Source organism: Panicum virgatum, chromosome 1N, assembly GCF_016808335.1.
Source record: "Panicum virgatum strain AP13 chromosome 1N, P.virgatum_v5, whole genome shotgun sequence".
Lineage (NCBI taxonomy): Eukaryota > Viridiplantae > Streptophyta > Magnoliopsida > Poales > Poaceae > Panicum > Panicum virgatum.
The window spans coordinates 3,298,152-3,315,697 of NC_053145.1; the positions used below are offsets into that span (position 1 = coordinate 3,298,152).

At 49.9% G+C, this 17,546-nt stretch overlaps 3 protein-coding genes across 4 annotated transcripts; 2 read left to right on the forward strand and 1 right to left on the reverse strand.

Annotated features, from left to right (window-relative positions):
* Positions 1-29: 29 nt before the first annotated feature.
* Positions 30-1,464, forward strand: LOC120654301 (ribosomal RNA small subunit methyltransferase H-like). The gene is made up of 2 exons (XM_039931805.1): positions 30-1,059; positions 1,192-1,464. The coding sequence occupies exons 1-2, from the start codon at positions 556-558 to the stop codon at positions 1,462-1,464; spliced, it is 777 nt and encodes a 258-aa protein (XP_039787739.1). The 5' UTR covers positions 30-555.
* Positions 1,304-7,432, forward strand: LOC120654605 (protein HIGH CHLOROPHYLL FLUORESCENCE PHENOTYPE 173, chloroplastic-like). Of its 2 annotated transcripts, XM_039932182.1 has the most exons (17): positions 1,304-1,446; positions 1,547-1,615; positions 2,094-2,286; positions 2,532-3,121; positions 3,338-4,458; positions 4,570-4,782; positions 4,891-5,095; positions 5,229-5,304; positions 5,415-5,550; positions 5,638-5,742; positions 5,826-5,906; positions 5,994-6,083; positions 6,171-6,236; positions 6,356-6,412; positions 6,521-6,598; positions 6,691-6,738; positions 6,874-7,421. In XM_039932182.1, the coding sequence occupies exons 5-17, from the start codon at positions 3,886-3,888 to the stop codon at positions 6,943-6,945; spliced, it is 1,800 nt and encodes a 599-aa protein (XP_039788116.1). In that variant the 5' UTR covers positions 1,304-1,446; positions 1,547-1,615; positions 2,094-2,286; positions 2,532-3,121; positions 3,338-3,885; the 3' UTR covers positions 6,946-7,421. The 2 variants fall into 2 exon arrangements, with proteins under 2 accessions (XP_039788116.1, XP_039788115.1); XM_039932181.1 differs by lacking the exons at positions 1,304-1,446; positions 1,547-1,615; positions 2,094-2,286; positions 2,532-3,121 and having other exon boundaries at positions 3,577-4,458; positions 4,888-5,095; positions 6,874-7,432.
* On the reverse strand, positions 7,280-17,243 carry LOC120654606 (probable LRR receptor-like serine/threonine-protein kinase At3g47570). Its single transcript, XM_039932183.1, has 3 exons — positions 17,075-17,243; positions 8,382-8,709; positions 7,280-8,298 (listed from the first exon to the last, which is right to left on the reverse strand). Exons 1-3 carry the CDS (start codon positions 17,198-17,200, stop codon positions 7,907-7,909), a joined length of 846 nt encoding a protein of 281 aa, XP_039788117.1. The 5' UTR covers positions 17,201-17,243; the 3' UTR covers positions 7,280-7,906.
* Positions 17,244-17,546: the final 303 nt, after the last annotated feature.

Genomic DNA, 17,546 nt, shown 5'->3' on the forward strand with positions numbered 1-17,546 from the left:
CTTGGTTTGTGATTGGAACTGGGAACTTTATACCCCGTTCGAATTTGCAGTGCGTACTTTATTTTGGGAAGGTCAAACATTATGTGGTTTGACCAACAATTAGTAAAATTGTAAGTATATTTATAATGATAACCCTGCAACTAGATTATAATATTTCAAAGATTTGCAGGATATTTGGTTTCATAAATTTTGTCAGAAAACACTCGTCAAAGCAAAGTTTTGAGGGATTTGGTTAAACTCAAGCTATTTTGAGTAACAATTAATTAAATTTTATTTTATAAATGGTTAATGCATAAAGATTATATTAATACATCCACATTTGACACATCTACCTGGTTAAATTGAATCGACTTTGTATATAGAGTACTCTTGTATATATATTGACTTCAAAAGAATTGTATGAGTAGATGGTCGGAATATACTTTTGAAGGTTTTTTCTTCTTCTATGTAAAAAAGAAAAGTATGTGTTGGTGGTGTATTATTCGTTTTTATCTCAGAACAAATTTATGCAAATGCTACAGCTAAAATCTGCGATTGGGTGCGAGGGACCCAGTGATGACTAGTGCTTGTCCGGGCCATCCGTTTCTGCATCGGACGGCGCACAGCCACCCCTGGCGCGCCAGCATGTGTTATCCACGACTAGCGCCGTGCCCGGCGTCGGCGATGGCGGCGGCCAGGCGGCTCTTCTCCTTCCACCTCGCCCTCCGCCCCCGCGAGCCCGCGAGCCCTCTCGCAACTGCCGCCACTGCCGTTGCGGTTCCGCACCGCCGCGGCAAGCACGATGCGGTCGCGTGCAAGGCCACCGGGAAGACCAAGCCCAAGGCGAAGGCGAAGGCGAGCAACAAGGGCGGCGAGCGGCTGCAGAGGCGGCCGCTGGAGGAGCACCTCAAGCGGCGCACGCGCTCCGCGGCCGCCTTCGACACCGACCTGTACGGACGCCACGGCCACGCGCACCACGTGCCGGTGCTGCTCGGCGAGGTCCTCGCCGCCTTCCGCCGGCCCCGCCCGCTCCGCTCCTTCGTTGACTGCACCCTCGGCGCCGCCGGGCATTCCCTCGCCGTGCGTATCCACCCCTTCTCGTGCTCCATTGCTTTTGCCGCAGTGACCCTGGTGCTGCTGTCCACCGTGCTCGCTGGAATGTCCGTTCCCGCAACTTGTTTGATGGAATGCCTCTCGGGCTTTGTGTAGTAGATGATGGAGGCGCACCCGGAAATGGAGCTGTACGTTGGCATGGACGTCGACCCCACTGCCCTGGGGATTGGCCGTGGTCACATTGAGGCCTTCCTTGCTGATAGAGAACCGAATGGAGGGGAGCTGCGTGCCTACACTCACGTCAAGAACTTTAAGTACATCAAGCAAGTTCTTGGTAGCGTGGACGAGAGCCTTGTTGTTGGCTTGTGTGGAGTTGATGGCATCCTCATTGATCTTGGCATGTCATCCATGCAGGTTAGTCAGCTGAATTAGAAGTTATGGATGTGATGATAAGGCTTCTGTATGCTATTTGCTGATTTTTTTTTTTTACATTTCGTCTTACTACGTCCATCAGGTAAACAGATCAAATAGGGGATTCAGTGTACTCCAGGATGGTCCTCTTGATATGCGCATGGACCCTATGGTCAGTGTTACATTGCTATTCTTTTTAGGTCTTTTCTTCATTCTAGTTGCTTAAGAAAATTTATCATGTATGAGTGTTTCTTGCTTTAAGGTTGAAGTGTTGATGATGAATATCATTAGGCTACTTCTAACTCACACTACTTTATCTATGGGCAACACTTTTATTGGCAGTTAGCATAAACTGAAAATCTTTAAGGACGCTGATTTATGATATGAGCTCTCACTAAGTGTATCAAGAAATTTTGTAATCCAGTTAATAATACACATATATTTTTGTCAGATTAATCTACTTATATCTTTTAAATCACTCTTACTTTGTCATTGCTTCAATTTTGGAATTATGTTTACCAGAAAGAAGGGTTATGTTAGGTCATGTTTGGAGTCACTAAACAGTATTTATGTCCAAAAAGTTAAAATCAACTTTGATTGTAGTTTTATCTTCAAATTGTTGTAATATTCTTATACATGAGATTAGACAGGCAACTTTAAGAGCAGAGGATATCTTGAATTCTTGGCCGGAGCTTGAAGTTGGACGTATCCTGCGTGATTATGGGGAGGAGAGCAATTGGCAATTCATTCAGAAGCAAATTGTTAAAGCCCGGGAAATGGGTGGTCTTCACTCTACTGGGGATCTTGTCAAACTAATTCAAAGAAAGTGTACCATCTCAAAAGGTATGTACAATCCTAGTATCATTGTATGACGATTTGTTTCTTTTGGTTTTGGAATGGTCAAATTTGGTGAATTTCCAGATAGTAATGATTCATAGATGTACCATGTGTTTGATTTCTGCTTGCAGTTTCTCAACTTTACTTATGTAGCATATAATAGAACTTCTTTCAAAGGAAACATAACCAAGATAATATTGAAAGACATTTGATGTATGGTACGAATCTCATGATAAGTTGATAAACTACAGGACGGCAAGGCTGGATCAAGACTGCAACAAGAGTGTTTCAGGCCCTCAGGATTGCAGTTAATGATGAACTCCGGGTTCTTGAAGATTCACTTCATTCAAGCTTTGACTGCCTAGCGACAGGTGGCCGTCTCGCTGTAATCTCATTCCACAGTCTGGAGGACAGAATTGTGAAGAAGACCTTCTTGGAGCTCATCAATGGGGGTGAAGCAGATGATGAAGAGGACAGCGATGACGACCTGACACTACCTGACATCGATGATGAAGATGAACCATGGTTCAACCAGAGAGTGCAAGGAAGAAACGGAATTGTCCTCACGAAAAGACCAATAACCCCTTCTCAAGAGGAAGAAAAACTAAATCAGAGGTGCAGAAGTGCGAAGCTGAGAGTTATCCAAAAGGCCTGAATAATTTGAGATGGTTTTTGCAGGATTGATGTGGATGCCCGCACAAAAATTGTTGCAGCCAGAGTACTTGGTGAAATGAGACGGTCACTTATGTACGCTGGCAACCATGCTCTGGATCACCAGAAAAATTACCTTGACCGGACATAACAGCAGCATTTTTCCTCCACATGAAACCTAGAGGCTTGGGTTAGTAAAAAAAAATCTCACTGTATCTGCATCACTTACTGAAATTCATCCATATATATCATCAGCTCATGTACTCTATCAGACCATTACCTTGCAAGATACAATAGGCAGTTTAGGGTTTCGTGTGATCCACTTACCCACCTGGCTGTTCATGGTTAACTAATTTTATTTGCATATATTTTTTATTTACAGTTTAACTGTGGATCTCTGTATCAGGATATATTTTCGCGCTTATCTACATAGCCAAATATCGGAGCACTCAAAACTGTACATGAAAATCCCTTGCTCTGACGAAGAAGAGAGCTAGCTAGAGCCGTCAATGAGAAGTGAAGCCGAAGAAGCCACGTCATCCCATCGCGACGCACAGAGGCAGCCACGTCTCCCTCCAGCTCACCACGACTCCCGGTTCATTTCCCTCCAAAATCTCCTCTCGCCTTCGTCTCAAACGAGTTGGTGTCAGTCTCTGCCGCGAGAGCCCCACACGGCCTCGTAGGCTCGTAGCAATGGCAGCCACAACCTGAGCTGCCAGCGCCAGCCGCCGCAGCCGCCACGCGAGCGCCTCTTCCTCCACGTGATTTCAAGCCGGCGGAAATGGTGGTGGCCAGTGGTAAATACCCCACAGGTTCTTCTTCCTGGCATCCAGCCACTCGATAAAAGCCGGCGCCGAGCAGCCAAGAATCTCTTGGGACAGAACCGTACACTCCCTGCTCGCTTCCGTTGATCTCCGGACTCACGAGAGCGAGAGATCGAGGTTGTTGGCGGCCATGGCGGCGGCCCACTGCGCGTCCACTTCCTCAGCCTTCCTCGGCCTCCCGCGCGGCAACGGCAGGCGGCGCAATTCCTGCCGCTTCGTCGCCAACGCCAGGCTGGTGCCGGTGTCCGCCACGCTGGACAAGGAGACCGCGGCGGCGAAGCCGCGGAGGTCCCGGAACCGCCGGTCCAGGAAGGCGACCAAGTCCGAGTCCACGGCGCTGCTCGCCGCCGACGAGCCCGCGGAGGCCAAGGACGGTGGAGCCCCCGAGGAGGCGGCAAACGGTGGCGGCGGCAGGGGGATGGTAGCGCTGGACGACGTGATCGTGAACCCGGTGGGGCTCGGCCGGCGCTCCCGGCAGGTGTTCGATGAGGTGTGGCGCAAGTTCTCGCGGCTCGGCCAGATGTCCAGCGCCTCCTCCGCCGCTGTGGCCGAGCAGGACCCCGCCGTCCTCTTCCGCAGCGGGCCCATGTGCGAGTTCACCGTGCCCGGCGCGCAGGACATCACCGTCCTCGTCGTCGGCGCCACCAGCCGCATCGGCCGCATCGTCGTCCGCAAGCTCATGCTCCGCGGATACAACGTCAAGGTATTTCATTCCCTCCCTCTTTGTTCATGTTCATCTTCAGTCACACAACTCCGGTGTTGTTTCTTGTGGAATCTGCATGTTTTGATCTGTTCATATGCTATTCTACAACAGACATTAGTCAGGAGGAATGATCCGGAAGTGATTGACATGCTTCCGAGGTCTGTGGACATCGTGGTTGGCGATATCGGTGATCCTTCTTCAGTTCAGGCTGCCGTTTCAGGTTGCAACAAGGTAATTTACTGTGCTACCGCACGGTCGACTATCACCGGAGACCTCAACAGGGTTGATAACCAAGGAGTAAGAAATGTTACCAAGGCTTTCCAGGTACTTGACAAAATCTCTTATGATCGATAATTCTAATTACCATGTAAATAGTAGCTTTTCTGCATGTTTCTGCTTAGTTATTCACTGAAATATCAACTGTTTCTGCAGGATTACTACAATCAGCTGGCCCAGTCAAGGGCTGGTAAAAGCAGCAAGAGCAAACTGACGATTGCAAAATTTAAGTCCGCCAAATCTGTGAAAGGATGGGAGGTGCGTCAGGGATCATACTTCCAGGATATCTACCCTTCTAGATTCGATGGAGGCACCGATGCGTCATTTGAATACTCGGAAAGGGGACAGGCTGTTTTCTCAGGTATCTGCTAACTACTATCTGAGAGCATGATATCAGAGATGTAGTTTATTAGAGATTGGCTTTATGAATCACTACAAGTTCATTAGTATGCTCTATGCTTTAATTATTCACTGAAATTTTCTACTACCTTCAGGGTTTGTTTTCACAAGGGGTGGCTACGTTGAAATGTCTAAACGGCTTTCGCTTCCTCTGGGTTCCACACTAGACAGGTTTTGCAAGCTGTTGTATTTTGTTTCAGTTTGGACTTATTTGTCTATTGTTACAAGATCTTTAGATGTGTATACTGCATAATGCTGCATCATTCTACTTCTACCTGAAGGTATGATGGATTGCTTCTTTCGGTGGGCGGAAATGGAAGATCATATGTTATTATTCTCGAGACTGGTCCACTGGCTGACACCTCACAGACCAAGAAATATTTTGCCCGGATGAACACAAAAGTTGGATTTTGCAGAGTAAGTGGCATTTGAAGATACATCGCTTCTGTTAAGGCACCTGGTTGTGCAGTGCTGAATATAGAGATAAATGTTTGCTTTGTGCAGGTGAGAGTGCCGTTTTCAGCTTTCCGGCCAGTAAACCCACAGGATCCTCCATTGGACCCCTTTCTTGTGCACACACTAACCATCAGGTTTGAGCCCAAGAAGCAGGTTAGTGCATGATTTGCCATTGCTACAGAAGCCGGTTCAGCTGAACTGTTGGCTTACCGGTTACTGACAAAACCATTGTGCAGAGACCTGGTGATTCATCTGAAGGAGCTGCTAGTGACCCCAGAAACTTTGAGCTGAAAATGGAGTTTATAAAAGCTTTGCCAGTAAGTTTCCACTTTCTGCCAATGTTGTTATGATCATTGTCCTTTCTCCTTTTTCTTTTCCTTAACATTTTGTGGTTACTTTTGCAGAGTGGTCAAGAAACAGACATTGTGCTGGTCTCATGCACGGGCTCAGGAATTGAAGCTAACAGGCGAGAACAAGTCCTCAAAGCGAAGAAGGTTCTTGATGCACTGACACATATAAACTCTCCTGGATGCACACCTAATGCAGGAAAGCTAATCAGTTCTTCTCATCAATTTTACTAGGCTGGAGAGGACGCATTGAGGAGATCTGGCCTCGGGTATACCATTGTGCGCCCAGGTCCGCTGCAGGTACGATGAAATAGTAGCACACATACAATACAGTGCTAAATAATATGAGTTTACTGAATTGCTTCAATGAAAATCTCATATGCCACGTTGTAACATGGCATCCGTTTCGTCTGTTCCAGGAAGAACCTGGGGGTCAGCGCGCCTTGATCTTCGACCAAGGGAGCAGGATCTCTCAGGTGACATATATATGGGGAACACAGTATACCGCACCATTTGTAAGATTAGTCAGATAGTTGGAACAGCTGCTGTAGATGCTAACCGGTAGCCTTGAACTCACGATGCAGGGCATCAGCTGCGCCGATGTGGCCGACATCTGCGTGAAAGCGCTGCACTATTCGACAGCAAGGAACAAGAGCTTCGATGTAAGATAACCATCTCATGATGCATCCGATGCGGTTTATGATAATTTTTGTGGTGGTGTAACGATGAGCTAACTCGGGAGCCATGTCTTCAGGTGTCCTACGAGCATGTGTCGGAGCAAGGGAATGAGCTGTATGAACTTGTATGCCTCCAGCCGAAAACCACCTAGCAGTGCTATGTTTAAGCTTATTTTGCCTGACTGATCTGGTTTCTACAAGAATTTTGATTTGCTGATTCGGAGGTATTGCTGACGTTTGGTGTTGCTGTTGCATTGCAGGTGGCTCATCTACGTGACAAGGCCAACAACTACCTGTCGCCGGCTCTCTCGGTTCTGGAGAAGAACACCTGATCTGATCACCAGTGAGCGGTGACTATGAGCTAGCACGACGACTCTACGAGTGATGCACACACATGTACAGGTTCTCCACCTGCCTTGTACTGTGCATACGAGCCGCATTCCCGTCTGTCTTGTGAAGCTTTTCTCTTTGGGCCCCCATTTTCGGCTAAGATACCGTGTGGGGTCCGCATTCAGAGGGTAGGAGATTTCTAGTGTGTGCGTGCCTCATGTCACTCGTCTACATGAGGTATTATCCAATGCATAGAAGGAAGAGGACTAGAGGAGCACAAAGGAAGGGACTTTGGAAGGCCATCCTTTTGTAGGCACCGAGTGTAGTGGCAGTTTCGGAGACTGAGACTGGAACCCAGAGGCATGTAGATGTACAATATTATTGAACAATGATATATATAGTCTCTAATCTCAAAAAAAAAAAGAACAATGATATATATAGTCTTTCAGAAGGGGATCATTTGAGATGCCTGAATCAATTTTCATCCTCCAACATAAGTTCTTTGTTAATGTGAGTTTGCGATTGGTTCTCAATATTTTTAGAAAAGAAGTTTTATTGATCTCAAACCATTAGTCCATTACATCAAGTGATACATTTTGTTCAAGATCACTCATGGCCACTGCACACCTAGGATACACGCAACCTATGTCAAGTATGCTGCATCAAATTACATCACACACTGCACCACAGTTGGATTAAATTTGAGCTTTTGGGTTAAATTTGTAATCTTTATATTTGTTGAAAAGTCATCAAAACTTACTTAGCCTTATCTGCTAATGATTAATAGTATAGTACTACCACACTACATCTCTCACAAGTGACGTGCATGTGCAGATAAGAACAACAGATCACGTTTAATACCAGCTATTCACATATGAATTTCAGTGATCTTCTCGGCAAACCATTGTTTCAGTCTGTCCATCAAATAGACAGGCTTCCACTAACAATCTACTATACTGCTAACTATGAACCAGTAACTAGCGCTGTCAGTGAAGATAGTTCAGTATGAGACTTAGTAAAATCTTCTTTGATAGCAGAGAGTTTTGCGCACACATCTCGCATCCCAGGCCTATCTTTTGGAGATTTCATGGAACATGAAAGTCCAAGCGCAACCAGGGGGACAATGTAGCTCTGCATCCATTCCTCTGCACCCGACTGTGATTCCTCAGGCATAATATGAGGATCTATGATCTCTGCAAGTCTATCTGGGAACATGGAGTCAGTAAAATTGTGGAGGCTAAGGTCATCAACAAACAAATCATCGGTGGGCTGCTTTCCCGTTAGCATCTCCATAAGAAGCACTCCAAAACTGTACACATCTCCTCCTGTGTTGATTTCGGAGCCCATGCCGTACTCTGCAAAGGTGAATTAATTTCTTCAAGTTCAAGATGAACTATAGGTACGCAACTCCGCAGATATGCGAGAAAAGTAAACTCACCAGGTGCCATGTATCCTATTGTTCCTCCAACTTCGACCAGGCTTTTTGGATTAATGAGGCCTGGAAATAGAAACTTTGCTGAGCCAAAGTCACTGAGACGAGCAGTCATGTCATTGTCTAAAAGGATGTTGCTCGGCTTCAAATCACAGTGGACCAAAGGAGGAGTAACCTGATTGTGGATATAATCCAGAGCAGAAGCCACATCTGTGGCGATGCATATGCGCTGGCCTAAGCTTAACACTCTCTCCGGCATGCCACTGTAGTACTCACAGTGCAACCATCTTTCAAGGCTGCCATTGACCATGAACTTGAAGATTAGAACTTTGAACTCGGGTGAGTTCGTCAAAGGCAGACCAAGATAGGTGAATGGGATGGCTCCTCGACCCGTTCCCCACCCACCTCCCGGCGCTCCTACACCCTGCTCCACCTACCTCACGCCGTCTCCCATTCCGGGCACGGCGGCCACCCAAATCCCCTCCTCCCCGGCGCCGGAGAACCACTGCCCATGCACCACCCCCGGTGCCACTGCTGGTCGTTCTAAGTTCCGGCGGTGAAGAGACGTTTCTCCTTCTTCGGGCTCGTCTGGCGACGGAGCCTTTCCTTCCTTTAGAGACGTGCTCCTCGCCGGCACTGGCCCTGTCGTTACGCCGGCGGCGACGTGCTTGGCTGCGGCCTCGAAGGTGCCTGGTGCTCCGTGCTCCAGAACCTCGGCCGCGCCATCGCAATTCCCTTCGTGGCCGGCGCCCCGCATCGTTCTCTACCCTCGGACAAGGCGGTCCCATGCGGTGGCGGACACTCCAGATCCTGACGGATGGCTGAAGGCAGAGAGCCGACGCGCACGTCAGGCCCGACGTCGGCTCGAAGCTCCTCCTCGTCGTGTTGTTCCTGCTGATCTCCGGGGGCGTTGTTTCAATTGCTTCTCCACTAGTCACCGGGCGGTGAACTATCGTTCTAAACCCCGGTGCTTCGTCTGTCGGGTGCTTGGCCATCGTTCCTCCCAGTGCCCATCCCGACGCTCGGCGCCCCCTCGTCCGCGTCCGAAGCTTGCCTGGCGTCCTGTGGCCACCTTGGAGTTTGTAAGGATCGGGTGCTCTAGCCTAAGAAGGGGAGGGAGTGAATTAGACACTCTAAAAATTTAGACCTATGTCTCCAACTAGTTTGCACAAAACTTAAACTAAAACAAGCTATCTAGATGTGCAACTATGGTTGTTCTAGTGTGAAACCCATATCCCAAAAGAGTTTAGCAACCTATAGCCTTTCCTATTCAAGAAACTACTCTATGAAAGTAAAGGCATACAAATTGCTAGTATGAAATGCGGAAGCTTAATGAGCGGGATAGGAGATAGCAAACTCTTGACGCGGGTGTTTATCCCGTGGTTCAGTTAGCCACAAAGGCACACCTACATCCACGTTGTTGTAGCACTCACTAAGAGTATTGCTACTCGGCCACCAAATCTCTTCCGTGAACACAATCACGGTCACCTTGGCCCCGGGTTCCACTAAGGAGCTTCTCCACAAAGGATGGGGGTCTCCACGTCCCCCGCACAAAGATGTCGTCGCCGCTCCACACCAAGTCGGAGGGTCGATGACGTTGCCGGCGAGCTTCACACTCCAAGGTGCCGGCGCACCAAGCTCTTGTTTTGGTTCACTAGAGAACCACAGCACAAAGACTCAAGGCCTTGCAATCTCACTCACTAAGAGCTAATCCTTTACACAACACTCTCAAAGTGTGCTAAGGGCTAAGGATATGATCTTTATGCTTTTGTATGGCTTGGAGATGTTCTTGGGTGTGTGTGGGATGTCCACCAACTCCAGCAATCTTCAAATGGCCGGGGGATACTATATATATAGGCCTCCAAGTCGTGGAGCCGTTGCTCCAACGGTCAGCAAAATTCTGCGAAAAAATCGGATGAACCGATGCCTCTGCATGGGTAGCGTCGGTTCATCCGGTCTCTCTAAGCATGAAGTAGCCGTTGAACTTCTGACAACTGACACAGTGACCACCGGTTGAACCGATGCTTTGTTCCGATGCATCACCGATTCATCCGGTGCTTAAGGATCTTCTCCTGACAGCTGACGTCATTACACCGATGGTATGCACCGATGCTTCACCGGTTCAACCGGTGCTGAAGAATCTTCTCCTGGGCTCTTGACATCGTCTCTAGAACATAGGACGCTCAATGCACCGATACCCCTTTTTGACCCGTCGGTTCATCCGGTGCCCATAAGCTGACTTGGCTTTGATTCCCTTCTGCACCATAATTCCATAGCGTCGGTTCTTCCGACTACCATCGGATGCACCGATGCCCTTGGCGTCGGTTCTTCCGGTGCTCCTGATCTGAAGAGACTGAGGGGCGGCCCTTTGGGCCTTGCTATGCCTATCTTTTCTTTCTCTTTGTCATCACTTGAACCTAAAAATCTGAGAATGGTCATCTTAACAGTCATATTAGTCCAAGTGTTGTGTTGTCATTCGATCACCAAAATCACTCGAAATAGCATAAATGGTGCCATGTTCCTTACAGAGTTGCCATCACAGCAACCCATGGCGGCCGCGGCTGATCCCCCACCTTCGGACGCCGCGACGTTTGCTACGGGAGGCAAGCGGCGTCGCCGGGCTCGCCGGCCGAGAGCCCGGGGCTCTGGCTTGGGGTCTGCCCCTGGGGGTGCTGAGGACGGTGACGCCAACCTCGCTCAGCATGAGGATGCTCCTGCTATGACTGACGAAGCTCCCTCAGTGAAGCCCAGACGCATCCTTGATCGCACTGCCAGCATTGCCCGAAGAGAAGAGGAACTTGTCCATGCTTAGGTCGTCAACCTGATTGGAGGACAGGAACAAGGTGCGATGGACCTGGTGCGTTCAACTATTGCCAGTAGGTTTGAGATCGAGGAAGATATGCTGATTCTACGCCCGTTGGGATCGGCCAGCTTCCTCTTGATCTTGCCTACTGGTGCACTGTTTGAACGTGTCTACAATGGCGGAAGACCCATCATCACCACCACGGCCCGGCTCCACATCATGAGGTGGACGCGTCTTCACCGGTCATCGGCGGCGAGCCTCCATGTGGCCGTTGAGGTGGAAATCAGAGGCATACCGCCACATGCCTGGGAGCTGTCGACTGCCGAGCTGCTCCTGGATGAGTGCTGCGGGATTGTTGCGGTGCATCCGCGCACTGAGGATCGACGTGATGTCTTTCAGCTGAGGGCCTGGTGTTCGAATCCTGCGGATTTCCCGGCCAAGATGGACCTTGAGATCGTTGAACCTCCAATGGATGCGGAGGCGGAGCACCAACCCGGGTGGCGCACCCTGAAGTATCCTATCTCGATCGCCGTTTCTCGGCTGGCGTCGTCTAACTCGGAAGATGCCCCCCACCGCCACCCCCGGTGGATGAAGATGGAAGTCGCCGTCGACGGAGACGAAGATCCCGCTCACCGTCGTTCTCCACGAAGCATGCGGCGCCGGCTGGTGCGGCTTCGTCAACTCTGGGAGGCCGTGTGCCGGCGCATGCGCGGCTAGGTCCGCGGGCCCAGGCGCGGGTGGCCCACCACCGCCAGGACCCCTTGGCTTCCGAGCCGGCGCCAACGGTGCCCAGCATCAATGCTGCGCCGGCTGAGCCAACGGTGCTTGAGGCAGTCGAGGAGTCGCCGCGGGTTTCCGAGGCTGCTGTCGTGGATGCCGAGGCGGGCAACGAACGCTCGGTGCCCCAGGCGCCTGATGCGTGCATGCCTGCGATATACCGCGTGGCGGCCGAGGGATCGGCGCCGCCTCTCTTTGAAGTCTGCTTGGAGGCTTTTGGGTCGGGCCCATTGAACATGACCTCGTGTGGGCCTGTTTCATCCCGAATCAGCCCATTTATTTCCAACCTTGGGCCTCGGCTTAGCCCAGCTGCGGATAGTTTTGCTGGGCCCAATCTTCTGTTGGACCGTTCGGCGGAGGGATCCTTTGCGGAAGCTTTGGCTCCAGAGTCAACTCACCCGGCGGCGGATGTGCCGGCCTCACCCGCCGGCAATGTCTCGCCACCTCCGCGTGCTATGGCGCTTGCTTCGTCCGCGCCTACCTCGCCGCCGTCGCCGGCCCTGTCCGCCGCTGCCTCGTCGTCGTCGCCATCGCCAACTCCGCCCGCCCCTGCCTCGTCTCCGCCGCAGGCGGATGCACCGGCTTCGCCCGCCGCTGCTGCCTCGTCGCCGCCGACTCCGCCCGCCCCTACCTCGTCTCCGCAGGCGGATGCACCGGCCTCGGCCGCCGCTGCTCCCTCGTCATTGCCGCGGGCGGACGTGCCCGCCTCGCCTGCCCTTGTCTCTTCACCGCAGCGGGCAATGGCGCCGGTTCCGCCCACCCCGGCCTCGTCGCCATCGCGGGCGGCGGTGTTGGCCTCACCCGCCCCTGCCTCGTCGTCGTCACGGGCTGATGCGCCAACGTCGATTGCCCCTGGCTGCACAACCGTTGACACCCCCCCGCTGCAGTTCTACTCAAGGCGCCGTCTGAAGAAGGCTGGTCAGGAGGAGGATTCGAAGGTGTCCCTGACCTCGGAGCCGGCTAGCCCTGCAACTGAGTTCATTAACAAGCTGTCTAAGAAGCCGGGGGCCCTCTTGCCACTCCCTCACATCAACAAACGGAGGAAGAAGATGCTGCAGCCACCTTCTGAAGCACCTCGCCGAAGCCGACGCATTGCTGGTTTGGACGCCGTAATTCCGGAGGTTTGCCCTGTTCATCTGAAGAAACGGGTCATGAGAGCTCTTGATTTGGAAGTGGATGATGAAAAGGAACAAATTGATCAACGGGTTTTGGATGAATATGTCAAATCCTTCCGGCAGCCCCAGGCGACTCCGCATACCAGAGCTCTTGCTGCCCTATTTGGCTGGACACCGCCAGAAGATGACACCGCCTTTGAGGTGGTAGAGTGTTGCGTCTGATTGCAGGTGCTGGTTTTTTCAACTTGGGTGGTTTAATTCTTTATTGCTTTATGGATCCAGCACATATTCTAGTTTGGAATGTTAGAGGGCTAAACTCTTCTGCAAGAAGAGATGCAGTGCATGTTATGGTGGATTCCTCCAATATTGATATTGTTTGTTTACAAGAAACAAAGATGAGTTTTGTAACCAGGGAACATATCCTTTCTATGCTGGGCAGTGAATTTGATAATAACTATATCTTTCTCCCATCGGCCGGGGCCAGTGGAGGTATTCTTGTTGGTGGCGATCTCGCCTGGGGACCATTGGAGCAAGCCGAATTGACACTCATTGTGCTTCAGTTCAGTTCTGGTCTCCTTCAGGTGTTGCTTGGTGGTTAACGTGTGTATACAGGCCTCAAGACAATCAAGCCAAAGTTCAATTCTTACAGGAGTTGCGTGATCTGCGAGTACAATGTTCAGGTCCCTGGCTGGTGGCAGGCGACTTTAATCTCATTTACAGAGATGAAGACAAGAACAATACAAATCTAAACAGAGCTCTGATGGGAAGGTTTAGGAGATGGATAAATGATATGGCAGTGGCTGAAATTCCACTTCTTGGTCGTAAGTTTACTTGGTCTAGTTTCTCTACTAGTGCTGATCCTACACTTGTGAGGCTGGACCGAGTGTTCTGTTCGCCAGATTGGGACGACATGTTCCCAGGGTGCCTCCTGCATAGTGCAGCTTCTATTGATTCTGATCACTGCCCACTTATTCTCGGCCTAAGTGACAACCAGCCTGGAAAAAGACGTTTTCACTTTGAATCCTTCTGGCCCGGTATGGATGGTTTTGTGGAGGCTGTTGAGACCGCTTGGAACTCAGTCCAACCCCGTCACTGTCCTGTTGAGACTCTGTCCCTGAAACTCAAGGCGACTGCACGTGGGTTGCAAAGTTGGAGCCAGAAGAAAATTGGGCATATCAGCTCCCAACTGCTCATGGCTAAAGAGATCATCCACCAAATTGATATTGCCCAAGAAAGCCGCAACCTGCAACCAAATGAATTGTGGCTGCGCAACAATCTGAAAAAGCACACTCTTGCCCTTGCCTCCCTGTTACGGACAATAGCCCGATTGAGATCCCGCATTGGGTGGCTCAAAGAGGGAGATGCAAATACCAGATTGTTCCACATGCATGCCCGTCACCGAAAGAAGAACTTCATTGCCAATCTGAAGGTAGATGATCATATTATCACAACGCATGAGGAGAAAGCTGCTGAAATTCTGGAGTTCTATTCTAGCCTTTTTGGCTCAGATTGCACGCGGGCTAGGACCATTGACCTCGACGGGCTGAACATTCCTAGTTATAATCTTGAGGACCTGGATGTTCCTTTTACTGAAGCTGAAGTATGGAACACCATCAAGCAACTTCCATCTGATAAAGCTCCTGGGCCTGATGGGTTCACAGGGCGTTTTTACAAGTCTTGTTGGTCAATAATTAAGGAGGATGTGATGGCTGCCCTGCATGCTATTTGGGGAAAAAAATTTAGGAATCTCTGGATGCTCAACTCCGCTTACATCACCCTTCTTCCTAAAAGGTTTGACGCTGAACAGGTGAAGGATTTCAGACCCATAAGTTTGGTGCACAGCTTTGCTAAATTAGTAACCAAAATTCTTGCTAACCGTCTAGCCAGCCGCCTGGACAAAATGGTTTCTCCTAATCAAAGTGCCTTCATCAAGAAGCATTTTATTCAGGACAACTACATGCTGGTTCAGCAAACTGTGAGATTCCTCCACTCCCAAAAGCAGCCGAGACTACTTCTCAAATTGGATATCACAAAAGCCTTCGACTCGGTCTCCTGGAGTTTTCTCATGGAAGTGCTCCGGAAACTTGGCTTTGGGTCTCGGTGGCGTGACTTGTTATGTGGTCTCCTGTCGTCTTCCTCCTCTCAGGTTCTTCTTAATGGTATCCCGGGGGATTTCATTCAGCACCGAAGAGGACTTCGTCAGGGTGACCCACTATCACCTATGCTCTTTATCCTAGTCATGGATGTCTTGAATTGGTTAGTCACCAGGGCTGCTGAGGCTGGGCTCCTAAAGCCGCTGTCCAGAAGGCCGATTCAGCACAGAATATCATTATATGCGGATGATGTTGCCCTTTTTATTCAGCCGGCTGCATCGGACATGTCCTTGACCCTGCGAATGCTCGAGCTCTTTGGAGATGCTTCAGGACTCAAGACAAATGTGCAGAAGAGCAATGTGCTGCCAATTCATTGCGCCGAGGACGATATGTCCCTCATCCAGAGCTTTTGCTGCCTTGTGAAATTCTTGAGTTTCCATGCAAATATCTTGGGCTGCCACTTTCTATCCGAAAACTAACCAAGGAGCAACTCCAACCTGTTATTGACAGAATAGCCGATCAGCTTCCAGGTTGGAAAGCGGACTTGATGACACGTGCAGGTAGAGCGGTGCAGGTTCAGTATGTCTTAACGGCAATGACGGTTTATCTGTCCATGGCGACAGAGCTACCATCCTGGGCAATCAAAGCTATCGACAAGATTAGAAGAGGTTTTCTTTGGAGAGGGAGGAAAGAAGCGAATGGTGGTCACTGCCTTCTTGCATGGCCCAAGGTATGTCGGTCACGGGAACTTGGGGGGCTAGGAATTTCAGACCTGAAATCTCTCGGTTTTGCATTAAGAGTTCGATGGCCATGGCTCAAGAAGTCTGAACCAAACAAACCATGGGCCAGTCTGCCTCTACAAATCAGCAAGGAAATGGAGTGCTTTCTCTCTATGGCTGTGATTACTGAGGTTGGGGATGGCGCCAATACACTTTTTTGGAAGGATAAATGGCTCGCAGGAAAAAATATCCAAGATATTGTGCCTCACGTCTATGCCTTGGTCTCAAGAAGAACAGCTGCTAGACGTTCTGTTCTTGAGGCCCTGATCAATGAAAAATGGATAGAGGATATTCAGGGGTCAATTTCTCCAGAAGCTCTGATGGAGTATCTAGTCTTATGGGATGTGATATCAGAGATAGACTTACATGTGGGGGTTCAGGACAAACATATTTGGAGGCTTTCCACCTCAGGACAATATACAGCACGGTCGGCTTACGATGCTTTATTTCAGGGGGCATTTATTTCAGACCATATGAAAGGATTTGGAAGTCCTGGGCTCCGCCCAAATGCCGTTTTTTCATGTGGTTAGTCGCTCATAATCGGTGCTGGACTGCTGATCGCTTGGCTCGTCGAGGCCTTCAACATCCAGATAAGTGTCTTTTGTGTGATCAGGAGGACGAGAACATACAGCATTTGCTCATTGGGTGTGTGGTCGCCAGGCAGTTTTGGTACTCCCTCCTTCATAGCGTTGGCCTCTCTCAGCTGTCTCCAGCGGTTAACGACTCTCCTTTCGACGCATGGTGGGAAAGGGTGGCAGCAGCAGTTACTGGAGATGTGCAAAGAGGGCTAAACTCGCTTATCATCCTTGGTGCTTGGTGTATATGGAAGCATAGGAATAACTGTGTTTTTAATGGGGCTTCCCCAAGTGTTGCCAGCATGCTAAGCATGGCTAGAGATGAGGCTCATTTGTGGACCCTGGCAGGTGCCAAGGGTCTTGCCTCTCTCTTGGTCAGGGTTGTTGGCTAGGATGTTCTTGTCCAGGGTCTTGGGTCGATCTTACATGTAACAGGCGATTTATTTCCCCTCTAGTTTGGGTGTGTGTGGGGGTCTTTCTGTATGACTCCAACCTCCTTCTATTAATACAATGATACGCAGCTCTCCTGCATGTTCGAAAAAAAAAAGAACTTTGAACTCTTGGTTTCCTGTATCCACTGTCGAGCATAGAGTCACAGGTCGCATCAAGTTACGATGACGCTTGACGCGTACTTCGTAGTACCTCGCACTCAGTGAAGTAACTCTCGTATGCTGCTGCTTCATTCAAGTTGAATACTTTGATGGCCACTAGGCTTCTATCATACATTGAAGTAACTCTCGTACGCTGACTTGTGCCGTGTAGACTGGTTAGGATGACAGAGATGTGTAAAAGAAATATGGTGAGACTGAGTCCAATAAAGAGATGCAAAATGGGAGAGCCATTCCTCCATTTGTCTCGTACACAGTAGATGCATCACCCACGTAAAAATCCTCATCTTCAACAGGCGGAGGCAAAAGCAGATGCATCACCTGCCAGCCGTTCCTCTCGCGCACCGCTTGTGAAGGGAGGGAGGGGAGACACAGCCGGAGGAGGAGGCTGTCGGATCGCCTCACCACGACCTCGAGGTCC

Excerpts from the sequence above, each read along its gene's own strand:
- LOC120654301 (XM_039931805.1), top strand. The coding sequence starts at position 556 with ATGACTAGTGCTTGTCCGGGCCATCCGTTTCTGCATCGGACGGCGCAC. Across the intron at positions 1,060-1,191 it reads CCGCCGGGCATTCCCTCGCC|ATGATGGAGGCGCACCCGGA; the intron begins GTGCGTATCCAC and ends TTTGTGTAGTAG.
- LOC120654605 (XM_039932181.1), top strand. The coding sequence starts at position 3,886 with ATGGCGGCGGCCCACTGCGCGTCCACTTCCTCAGCCTTCCTCGGCCTC. Across the intron at positions 5,305-5,414 it reads CTGGGTTCCACACTAGACAG|GTATGATGGATTGCTTCTTT; the intron begins GTTTTGCAAGCT and ends TTCTACCTGAAG. Across the intron at positions 6,413-6,520 it reads AAGGGAGCAGGATCTCTCAG|GGCATCAGCTGCGCCGATGT; the intron begins GTGACATATATA and ends CTCACGATGCAG.
- LOC120654606 (XM_039932183.1), bottom strand. The coding sequence starts at position 17,200 with ATGAAGCAGCAGCATACGAGAGTTACTTCACTGAGTGCGAGGTACTAC. Across the intron at positions 8,710-17,074 it reads TGGATACAGGAAACCAAGAG|TTCAAAGTTCTAATCTTCAA; the intron begins TTCAAAGTTCTT and ends AACTCACCCGAG. Across the intron at positions 8,299-8,381 it reads AATAGGATACATGGCACCTG|AGTACGGCATGGGCTCCGAA; the intron begins GTGAGTTTACTT and ends TCACCTTTGCAG.